This window comes from Dermacentor variabilis, chromosome 6 (genome assembly GCF_050947875.1).
Source record: "Dermacentor variabilis isolate Ectoservices chromosome 6, ASM5094787v1, whole genome shotgun sequence".
Lineage (NCBI taxonomy): Eukaryota > Metazoa > Arthropoda > Arachnida > Ixodida > Ixodidae > Dermacentor > Dermacentor variabilis.
The window spans coordinates 114552611-114565238 of record NC_134573.1 but is presented as its reverse complement, the minus strand read 5'-3'; the positions used below and the strand labels follow the sequence as shown (position 1 = coordinate 114565238).

The 12628-nt window shown below is 43.5% G+C and overlaps 1 protein-coding gene across 13 annotated transcripts in view; it reads right to left on the bottom strand.

Annotated features, from left to right (window-relative positions):
* The window catches only part of Ask1 (apoptotic signal-regulating kinase 1), a 123393-nt gene that overhangs the window by 81672 nt on the left and 29093 nt on the right, over positions 1 to 12628 (bottom strand). For all 13 annotated transcript variants that reach the window (XM_075695525.1, XM_075695524.1, XM_075695520.1 and 10 more), the window contains one exon: positions 4535 to 4807. In XM_075695525.1, the coding sequence (XP_075551640.1) occupies positions 4535 to 4807 (273 nt within the window). The remainder of the gene's footprint in view (positions 1 to 4534; positions 4808 to 12628) is intronic.

Below are 12628 nucleotides of genomic sequence, written 5' to 3'. Positions count from 1 at the left end.
CCCCCCCCCTCAACACACACACAAAAATAAAAACAAATTTGTCTATGGCGTCGTTATTCGTTTCATCTGCTAAAAGGTTCATATGTCAAAGCGTTCCATCCTATAAACAAGTTTAATATGTACGGCTGCCGAATTGATTATTATTATAGCACAAGCAATGTAAATTGCACATTAATAATAACGTGCAAGGATAAGCCCATGCCCTTAAAGATCATGCTAGTCGCAGCCTACGTATGGTCTTCTAGGCTATTCCAAGCAAGGCACTGGCAAATTATCTGTTCAGCGCTCACGCGACGTTGATAAGAATTGGGTGGCTGTACTATATCAACACTATATATCCGTACAATTGAAATTACTAGCTGAGCAACTGGTGACTGATCAGAAGCATGACTAAGCAGAGCAAATTCATATGGAAGAGAAACAAGGACACTATGTTTGTTGTTGTCCGCACAGGTATAGATTGAATAGCATCTGGGTTGTACGATTTGTGCGTTCATGTCTACTTCCTTGTCTGGACTGCCTAGTCGTAATAAAATGTGTCTTATGCACATGTCGATACACCACTAAGCAACCGCGAGAAAGGCACATCGAGCAGCTGTGCCCGCACAATCGTGTCACCATATTTACATAACATAATTATTGTGATAGCAGTTATATGCACACTCCAGGTGAAAATGCGCCTGCGGAAGTGGCGTCAGCATTGCCGTGGGGTTCTGTATAATGTCCAAGTGCGATAAGATCGTGGCTGGGGGCCCACATATGTTGCAGCTGTGAGGGAAAGCGTGCGAGAATGAGCCTAAAGGATGGTTGCTTGATGTGCAGCGCAACCTTGCACGTGTAAAATATTCAGAATTCAGAGCAGGTGCGTGTCGGCCCAGGCATGGTGCAATACCTGCGACAAACGGCCATCTGGCACAGCATGTAGCAGGATTTCCCTCATGGCGCAGTTTGACGCAGCACTTCCATTACTGAATTGAACCAGAAACCATAACTGCCTCCACAACATTTGCATGCTTAACCGCATAACAAAGGCGTATTGTGGCCAAACTAAGTTTAAGAAACCATGTGGCGAAGCTGTCGTTGGGAAACCGCCCATCACTTTGTACAACAATATTTCTTGCTAAAAAAATTGTGTGTGTGTGTATTCGATTTCTTATTTGTTTAGGAGCTTCAATGTCCTTCCTACGTTAGTGTTCTACTTTGGACACATAGAAAGTGGGTGCTCACTTCATTCGGGAGCATGTTAGAATCGGGCAATTACTGCCAAATGAATCGGTGGTATTTTGGCATTTTCTCTGCATATTGTTCCATTCAACCCGTCCGATTTTTCTATCAATTTTGACGGTCTCGTCAGGATTGAATTAACGAAAGTCGACCATGTACGTATTTTTTTCGCATATAAGCGGCACCCGCAATTACAACACCCCGAAAAGAAAAAAAGAAAATCCGCTGGTATATCCTGCGAAAATAGCTGCATACAATGCAGGCTGCGCTGATGTGAAACCACACCCTGAGGCAAAATTTGCGTCGCCGTGAAGCCATACCTCAAGTTGAAATTCGCATATAATCTGCACCCCTATTTTTACTGCTAAATAAAAAAAAAAGTTTGGTGCGTGTTATGTGTGCAGAAATGTTGCAAGCTTTAAAACATAGTCAACAGCTTCAGTTTTGGTGAGCAAGCCACTTCACATAGCTTATAGCCAAGATAAGGTAAAGATGAATTCATTTACAGTCACTTATGGATTGCTGCAGCTGCTCAATTATTCAAAAATATTGTTCGAACATTTTATTCGCAGGAGAAGTATGGCTTGCTGAAAGCATTATGGCTGCAGGGAATAGATTTGCATCGACACGGCACTAAGCCTTAACATTTGTGACCAACACGCTGCATAACAGCGTTGGTTAGGCCTAACAGCCACGGCAGGTGTGGTGGTGGGCGGCAAACTATTGTGGGAAGTTTGCCGCTCATTGGTGATCAATTCCCAGACCACATCAAAGTGGCGAGCGTGCCTACTAATTTTGTCTGTGCAATGAGAGAATATGAAGTTGCACCACAAGGCGTAAACTGCCGCCATTGTACAGTCAAGGTCACACTTCAAAGCATCGCGACAACGCACAACGGGCCAATGCGAAATGCTCCTGCAGCCTGGTCCTGCATCTCACTGCTGCGAAAGTCGGCAATTAGCAGCTCAAAACAATTAGCATGCCTAAATCAATTAGCATGCTAATTGTTATTGAATTGCTAATGAATTGCATTGCATGAATTGCATTGCATTAATGACCGTGTTAATTAGCAATAGCATGTCAATTAGCATGCCTAAAACAATTTGCAATCGTCGAAGGCTGAACAGCCTTCCAGGCATCCGCTAGCATGCCAAGTGCCGAGAACAGGTCAACGGAGTATGTCTTCCCGTTGTCAAAGCACATGAATGTGCGGCCAAGTAAACGGGCCCAGTAGTGCACCTTGAGGTTTTTAATGACCCCTTGGTACAACGGCTGGAGCCCACTCGTTGTATTCAATGGCAAGAATTCAAGACGAATAGCTTGCAGGTTGTTCACGGCACCGTGCACCCCACAATTGTCTATGACCATTACTACCACTTGCCTCTTCTGGCACTCAAACATCCAGTCCAGACGGCGGACGTTATCTTCAAACAAACTTTGTGTAATCCAGGCCTTTGTATTGCCACTGTATCACACAGGCAGGTTCTTCCTACCCTTAAAGCAATGCAGGCTTTTCGCCTTCCCTATCACCAGAAGGGACAGCTTTTCGGTGCCAAATGCATTTGTCCCGACCATGACAGTTACCCTCTCCTTACTATGCTCCCCACCAGCGCAGGCCTCATTAGTAAAGGAAAGTGAACGGCCGGCAGCATTTTTCTGCATTTACGTTGTTTATTTCGAGGCAAAATTGTAGGTGAGAGTTTACCTTTTGCAGAAAAATCCAAGTTTATTAGAATAATTCTTTTACTGCACAATCAAATTCCTAGTTCTTCACTGTTTTTTTTTTTATCATTCACCTTTAGCTTTGGAAACACACCAAAAGTAGCCTATGCCGCACAAACATATCTGCAATATAACTACAGGAATGTTTATAATTTAAAATCTTAATTTAGAATAGTAGAAGGGTTTAATGCCCCCACAATTTACTGCAATATATACATGCACATTTACTAATGTTGGAAACAGTCATTAAGCTCCTTTCAATTCACAGAAAGAAACATTGAGAATTCCTTTTCAATGTTTGCACCAGATACAGAAAAGGCCAGTATATCAAGCACAGTACGTGAAAGGATAGGCCTGTCTCAGGCATGCATCCTCCAGAAAACTTGGGGCTCAATGATTTCGTCTAGGACATACGCCTAACAATACTTTACTACCTTCCCAGTATGGTCGCGTCATGCTTCAGAAGTAAAACAGCAGGAAACAACCGCCCATACATGTGGAACGCTGCTGGCAGTTCCGCTTTCATGTTTTGGCTCGCAATCTGAGCGTGGTACCGCAATGACTCGCTCGTCTACTGCATGTCATGAACAAGAGCAGCACAGCACGGCTGCAATTTTCTGCAACAGCAACGAATTACTCTCAGAAGCTGGTAAGGACTTCACAGAACTTCTCCTTCTCATCTACTATTTCAACCAGGCAGTCGACCCCCACGTAAACATTGCCGCAGATGCGTCATTCCATCGACTTGGCAGCACATGCATACGCTTGGCAAGGTGAATGTACATATCATCCAAAAGAGCACGCTCAAGTTTGAATTCCTTAATTATCAAAGGCGGTTCATTTGACTTTTTCATTCATAATCTAAGCTTGATGAACAGGTTAGCAAGCAGATTGCTGCCACAACGAAACTTGCACCTTTTCCCACATTTTTTTTCAGCGAATTTAGCCACTACACGATCATGTGATCACAAAAGAGGACCCTAAAATTGAGTTTTTTTTTAATAAATCCGAATCATCAATTTTTTTTTTAACGAGGAGTGTCTTTCTGATTTTATTAGATTAATACAGAAATGATAAAACTCACAGCCAAGAGAAATTCGTTTACAGTGGCCAACCTATTTTTAGGACCAGCTTAATTATTCTAAGATCCCCTATTCACACAAAGATGCATAATCGGTGAATGCAAATTGACTCCACGTCGTTGACCATCACGAAACTTCAACTAGACTGAACCACAATACTGAGCAAAAGTGTGCAAATTAATCTTATGTACTGCTAGCATTGCAAAAATATTTTTAACAATTAGCGCTTTTTAAAGAAATATCTCTATAACAGCACATTAAACATTGAAAACAAATTGTTTCTTGCAATGAAATCATTTGTATTTTAGCAAGTAATGGAATCCTTCTTTCTACTTTTGTCAGTTTGGCTGTGGCATCAAGGTTTATGCAAATTCCACAACTCAAATTATTCGCTTTGAATTTATTCGACACTATTATTATTTGCTTTGAATTCACATTGTTCACGCTAGCTTATTCCCAGCTGCGCCCTTCTAAACAACAGACATGCTCTGGATGGCATGACGCACCAGTCGGGTGGCTTCAGCTTGAACATGCACTCGGCAGCCTGGATGGCTTTGGTGTAGTTCTCGGCCAGGACGCTGATCTCAAAGAAAGTGGCCACATCCCAATAGTCCTCCAGGTTGTCCAGTGAGCCCTTGAGCCCTATGAGGTTGTTGAGGCGCAGACTGATCTGTTGCAGCTCAGTCGACTTGGACAGCTCATGCCCGTCTATCACTAGTAACGTGGCCAGGTTTACACCAGCGTACTCATTAGGTTGGACCTCGAATCCCTTGCGGTACCTGCAATGAATCAGTCGTACATCGTGAGCCGGTTGGAAAAAGTGCTCCATTAATTAGTTACTGCAATTACAAGAGCAACCGAGGAGGCAGTTCAGAAACATGAAAAGTACATCAGTACTATACACCAAAACATAACTAATTTGGCTATGGCACACTTTCGCAAAATATGAAGTAGTTTCGAGGATCTTAATACTCCGAAGCAGAACTGGGCTAAAAAAGAAGCCGTAGCAAAGGGTTCTAAATAAATTCTGATGAGCTTAAAAGTTCTTTTTAGGGCTTGTCAAATTATCACAACATGGGCGTTTGTTTATGTTAAACAACTTAAAGATTTGTGGAAACAAGAAATACAATAACTTCACGTGGACATAAAAGAAAATAAAGCATCAAGCATAAGCTCAGCGATATTGATATATGGGAGTGAACCCGATTTATCAAAACACTTCTTGGAACATGGATCCTCATTCTGTAGACATCAGGTGCTAAATTTTCCATTGCATGATAATATGCAAAAAGAACCAGCATTTTGGAGAGATCACACATTTGGTGTAGACCCAACACATCTACTAGAAAATGATGCATTCATATACAGTTGAACCTTGCTGTAACGAAGTAACATATTAAGCGAACATTTGTTTGTTATACATCTGATATGCATTATAAAGGTACATACATTAACTCCGGCAAACAAATCTGCACATGCGCTCAATGAAAGGGTGCTTAAGGATGGACAACACAAAGTTGCAAGAATGTACAATTTCGGAATTTAAAGCTTAGTACAAATGTGTGACCTCACTTTTCATTCTCGGCTGGAGAGCTACAATTATCACACCAACAGCGATGCTGACCGCATGCACAAATCAATTTATCTAAAAAACAATGCAATCTTTGTTTGGTGCTACTTGAGCGCATTCAACAAGCAAAGAATCTCATGGCAGTCTTTAAACCGCTAGGCCCAGCCTCAGCTTGCACAAAAGTCATTATGGCCTAAGACACAAGCTAAACTCTTTGCTTTCATTTGGAGAAGAGCACCAGAGATGGGCAGGTTGCATGCTCTTAGATCTTTAAACCGCAGAAACAAGACCTTTCCATCAACTCGACATCCTGGTGATGGCAAGGCCTAACACGCCTGTGGTCCTTTTCTCACAGTGCCATTGGAATTGAATCTCTTCTAGCTCCTTTCTTGCGTTCAGGATTTATGAGAGAGTGCTTGGTGCAATGTTGAAGTCCGTGGCAATGTCCTTTTTCTAGCACCCACCGTGCAACGCCCTAAAGACCTTGACCTTTGTGCCAAGCAAAACGACTGTACACTTCTGTGCTGCCATTGAATGACGAAATGCAGATTGCATGGAGAGGTGGCGGCAGCAAGAGTTTGACCAATGCTATCCAATGCTAGCTACTTTTGCTGCCCCTATATGGCAGGCGATTCAAACACTTTTCTGCTGTCCACAACTCAAACGATCAAAATATTGTGTTTCTTGAGAATTTTTCTTGACTTGACACATTTTGAGTGACGCAAACACAAAACACTATTTTGGTATAACCCATCTGGCACCAAATTTCAAAGTTTTCGTTTTGTTATACACAGGGTGTCTACCAAGTTGACATTTCCAAATTCCCTGAGCTTTCCAGGTTTTCCCTGAGTGCCATTGCAAATTTCCTGGAGTGATGCAGAACTATGTTTTATGTCAAGATGGACTGAAACCATATCGCCTGATGCTGTCACTCACTAGTAAGCACATAAAAAAAAATAAAAACGTGACTTCATCCAATTTGAATACTAAGGAGCAGTGTTTATGCTATTCAAAAAAAGAATAGAAGGCATGGTTTAGTAAAATGCACAGCAAATAAAGCGTCTTCGAAAAAAATTGCAAATGGGGTCGGACATTATCAAATACGAATAAAAAGGAGATGCATATAGAAGCAAATATTTTCGAATATGAGCTATTTCTATCAACTGATAGCAACCTCAGTGGGATGAGGCCCGAACTCTGTCACAATTGAGATTCTCTCTCAACAGCTCGTAAGTCAACCTCAACTGTCCTGACATACTCTCAGCCCGCGCACGACGCCCGAGTGTTGTGTTTCACTGCTTCAAAGACTTTATTTTGGTTTGGATGAGGGACACCTGCATCTCGGCATCAGCCAAAACTTTATTTTTTGAGCTCAAGCTCCTTCAAAACGGCAGCAGCAAGTTTCCATTCCCGTTTATTCCTCAATGCGTAGGTCATTTCTGTTCTTGTCCGTCTTCCGCCACTCGTTCGCCCCAAGGACCATTTGAAGCATCTTGGTCAGTTGCACAGTCCACGACCGATTTTTCGAACTCCCTTAGGGCCGCGAAAACATCCGAAAAATCGGCCAGTTGGAAAAAAATAAATCCGTGCCATTTACTGCCCTTAGGGGCTCAAACCGCCACAGGCACGTTCGAAAACACTCTGAAGGCCTGTCGGTACACATATTAGGCATATCGATGCTCGTACTGTGACAGGAAATACCGGGTGCCTGCGTGTATAATTAAGGAATACATACTGTTTTCCGTGGCCCCTTCTCACGCTTGTTATGCTTCACTGCAATACTTTTGCGTAAGCTTCACCAATTAACATTTATGTACAGAGGCGAAGCTGACTTTCGGGAACCGGCATTATACAATGCACCATGCTTTCCAAGCTTCGAAGCCAATCGCGAGGATTGCAAAGGCGGAGTCCGTACCATTGCTGACAGCAGCGAATTCTTTCAATAAAAAACACGGCACCCAACGTCAAGAAGCTGCATAGCGAACGTCGCCGCATTCGTGGTTACGGCTGCTAGCAGATCTGCGTGAAAGAGCGCCGGTTCGAGGCGGCGAGGTAATAAAAATGGCAGTGGTGGTGGCTTTTATTAATGCCGTGTCGGACCTGCGGTCACGGCAAAACGTCCGGAAATTCGGACGGCGAAGAGTTCTTGCGTCGGAAATTTCACACGTTTTTATACGTTGACTATGGGGCACGTGGCGGGGCCGCGAAGCCGTCCAAATTATCGGGAATCCGGAAAGTCGCTCGTTGACTGTACACTGGCAACTCCTCCTGCCGACGACAGGGCATCAAAGACGATTCATTACGATTCCTGTCTGTTATTCGATCCAGCATTACCGTGACTTTCGGCCCTTTCAATAAAATTGCCGCAAATTTTCCCTGATAGAGGCCCAAATTCCCTGAGTTTTCCCTGACTTTTTCCAGACTACTCAAAATCCCTGAGAATTCCCGGTTTTCCCGGTTGGTAGACACCCTGATACAACTAAAACTTCCTTTGAAACAAAGCAAGGACTAACCAAATTCTGCATTTACTTCATTTTATTGTATATTTCGCTATATACATGTTCGTTATAACGAGGTTCGATTGTAACTGAGAAGGACTTGAACATCTGTTTTCCTTTACTTGGACCAGGAGTGCAATACCTCAAACAAGATAACCATTTATAGCAAACATTGCTCTGTTATTGTTTTGTTATTGCTTGGCTTTATCAATCTACCTTTGCAATTTATTTTTCCTCTTATGTACTGTTGCCTCTGGACACGTATGTATAAGCGTTTCGCTTCAATACAACTTTTGTTGCAAGTACAGCGCATGTCTTGTCTATTTCTTTTCTCTATCGTCTTCTGTAAAGTTGCACTTCCCAGGCATAGCTATGAATAGAAACCAATCTTTGCGACTCCAAGTGATTGTATAACCAGCAAGACATCCTTTTTTTCTCTGCTTTATGCTGCAGATTTATAAGAATACGTTACGAGTGCAATTTTAGCTTTGTATGCTCAGAACCGTACAAGAGACATGCTCCCATTGTGCTGAAACTACGGCCCAAACAGATTGCATGCAGCGACCCATCCAAGCAGTTCAGCTTTTTAGTGGCACAAATTTATGAAATTCTGCGCATGACCAAAAGCACAGTTTCCTACAAAAACTGCTCGAGAGACATCTGGTACTAGCATCTATAGAAAGTACAAGTATGGTGGTTCCGCCAGCATGGAAATGATGGTTCTTACATGCATTTGCTTAAAATTTATACTTCTCACTTCACACAGCATCGTCACATTGCAAATTTCTCATTTTAGACAACATATGTACTGTACTATAAATGCAGCAATATACAGTGACCATGTACTTGCACAAAGGACTTACTGACTTCACGCATTCAGAAAAATGTGCTTGCTTGAAAATTTAGAGAGATAAAGCACAATAAGTAAAGCTACAAGAACATCTGATGCCATAATCACAGAGATTAGACAAATCTGTGTACAGTTGAGACCACTTATAATGCAACCACTTATAGTGCAAGACCGGATGTAATGCAGTCTTTTTTTACTCTCAATTTATCTTCCCAGAGAACTCAATGTACATGCATACCGCTTGTAGTGGAGCTGCACGAGACGAAACACCAGCTACTATAATGCGGTTGCTGGAAAATCCTGCAGACAAACGAGGCAGCAAGCGCATTTTTCAGCAAGGTGCTCAGCAAGGAGAAGGTGATGTGGAGGAGGAAAAGGAGATGTGGAGCGAGCAAACGAACGATGGTTAAAAAGAATGCAGTAGCAGCTTGTAGCTCAGCGAGCACATGGAAGTTGCCTAGGCGATGGAGAAGCCTTTTGCTCCAGCCACTTGTCAGTGGTGCCCGGCCCGCACCTAACGCTTGTGCATTGTTGCTAGTTTGCTTTTGAGTTAGTGTGAGGAATGAAAATACAGTCACTGACTGATATTTGCAGACATGGATGAGGTTGCAAAAATGTCTGAATTATCGGGCAGGCCAGAAAAATGAATTGAGATGGTAAAATCGATTTGACGTGTTTTTACAACTGTAGCACCGCAAAAAGATCAGTGGAGGCGACGAGTGCATTTCACGTTCGCCCGTCACAATGTGGGTCATTCGAAGGGCAGATATTGCCTGTGCTACCTTGACTCCGCGACGCAAACTGTGTTCCACAAATTTAACAGTGCAGAACATTGTCCACATGCGAGCCTTCGCTGTTCTTACCAGTGCGCGCACATAAAAACCTTTGCTATACGCGTTTGTGGTAGTTGCCAACTAAGTGGCTGCGAATTGCGTTTCACGCTCACTGCCATCAGTTTGGCCTGTGCACGTGATCTCACACCAGATTTCCATGTACAGTGGACTCTCTTTAAACAGAACTTCAAGGAACCAGGGAAATTGGTTCAGTTTATCAGGAGTTACATTTACTGAGAGGCATTGCAGAGAGCATTGCATGAATACAAAACTAACCAACCACAATGATCATGTCTTATTTAAGCGGAAGTTCCATTTAAGCATTTTGCGTTTATCGAGATTCCACTGTACAGTCAAACCTCTATACAGCCCAAATGACTTATAACGATGCTGGTTTTAACAATAAATTGGTTATAACAATGAAAAACTGCTGCACCGTCAACCTTTGTATGTTTTCTACAGGGAAATAACCCGCTTACTACATCGTCCCCATGCCAAATTATCGGTTATAATCATGAAGTCTGGCTGCTGGATGTCCGTGCCGAAAGGTAATGGAATGCGAAATCTTTGAAAAAAGAAAAAGTGAAATGCGAGCCATTGCACGATAGCCTGCCACCCAAACTGCTGCTGCGTGCTTCTCTCTATGAGAGATGCATGTCAGCCTTGTGTGCATCTCTTCTATTGCCCTTCCCTCTGTCGAAACACGAATGGGCTGTACCAATAGCTCTGCGCCACTCCACCCTCCGAAACAGGAATGGACTACACCAACTGCACTGACAACGCTGTCGCCACTGCTCCGAGATTCCTTGCTAGGCCCTCACATTTGGTTCTTTACTCTATGGCCTTCATTCTGCGCAATTCTGCTAACAAATTAAGTCGCTCGTGCTTGTTTTTGTTCGTTGTGTCGACGTCATTTCTGGCCAAATTGTTTCTCAGCGTCAGTTGACTCGTCGCCAAAACGGAAGATGACTGATCCGCCTGCTGATCCTCGGCAATGCATGACGTTGCCAGTGAAGGGAAAGCAAACTGCTATAGATTTGGAAACGAAGTGCTTCTTTAACCGATAAGGCAATCATCGCAAACGTGCTTGCATCAGATAGCGACAAAGATGGCTACGACAGCAGCACTGACGCGGTAGGGCAGGCTGCCTCAACACTGTCCCTGCAGGAGGTCCTGTAGATGATTCAGTCCCTCGTAGGTTTGTTTTCGTGAGGGACCTTCCACTTTATTACACAGAGCACCTGGATGCCTTGGAGAAGGATGTCGGCAGGCTTCGCATAAAGCAAGCAAGGCTTACGGACATGCGGTTTTCTCATGCAAGCCAGTGGGAAGTACATGGAGAGATGCTTGTGGCGATCACATCCAGTTTCTTCTGAATTTCTCAAGCTGAGACACTGCTGCGGCAACCTTCCCACATTTTTTTTAAAGGCGCCTTTTGGGGCCACCCAAGCGATGTCTTGTCGGAGCATGTATGTCCCTTACCACCCGTGACCCCTCTTTGCAGTTGTTATAGTAGTGCCTTTGTTGAACGATGACAGCCATGGCTTGTTAACAACACGTGATCGCAGCCCACAGGAAGCAGAGTTAAACAGTTAAACTAGTCAACACAATCAGAAGCCGGATAAAGGAAGGTGGTGGGGAGGAGAACTGGCCTCCCCGCTATTATAGTTTTTCAGAACAGCTAGGCCATCCCCCATTTTGATTCTTTTTTATGCAACTCGGTTATAACAATTATCAGTTATAACAATTGAATTTTCATGGCACTTGAATATTGTTATAAGTGGGTTCAACTGTATAACAAAGTTGAACTTACAGCGACAACTTCTAACGAAAAATGTTAAACTGCAAATTTCGTTAATTTGAGGTTATACGGTTTCAAAGTAAAAATTATTTCACACATTCTCGGAACATTCATGATGGATAGTATCTCTTCAGTAAGCACTTACTAACAACTAGCCAGATGGTGGAGCCATAATCGTACTGTTATGCGCACCAGCGCCTGCAGTGCAGATTGCACTGAGAAAAATGCATCAGCACGGCACCATAAATCACGGCACCGTGGTTGACCGTGCTTAGTGCTCACAGCCATCATTAGATGGCACCCACAAATTAAAAATAAAAGTGTGAAAGCATACCGATATTCGTCCTAAGAAAAGAAGAAATGCTGCAGTTTCACGAGGAAGGCATAGCATTGATGGAGACAGCAAAGGCACAACTACGTGAGGTAAGGTTCTCAGTTTTATCGAGGTCACGCATGCTCAGGCAAACATGAACAGATCCCACTAAATCACCATGAATACTCGGTGTCACGTGCGAGTAAATGTTTCAAACCGTGTCTCGGAAACTTTAGATTATGCAACCGCCAAAACTAGACACACGGGAACACAACATGCATCAAGGCACCAACCATCTTGGCTCGCTCTTTGCACTTGCTGTAGATTACGTGCAAGATATGGCGCATGGTCTGTGTGTGGACAGCCGTGCGCATCCATGGAAAGGGCAGAGGAGGAGGCCCGTGTGCGATGGGGATAGGCGAGACAGATGCGCATTTCCTGCCCCCTCTCCACCCCCCACCCCCAACCTTGTGCGTGCTTGATCTCACTGCTGCACGTTCACCCCCTCTCCACCCCCTTACACTGAAGGAACCACCAGCTCTCATGTTTCTCCGAGTGCTCCAAGTTGCTGTGCCTTGCGGCCTCGGCAACATCTTTACTGCATACACGTCCCAGGAAGCTTGCAAATAACTTTTGCCTCAAACGACATTTTTATATTTTTTGCTAAATGTAACAGCCATACAGGCTCCAAGTACATGCTTGAAATGACAGAAAACTTCATTAAATTGAAACAGT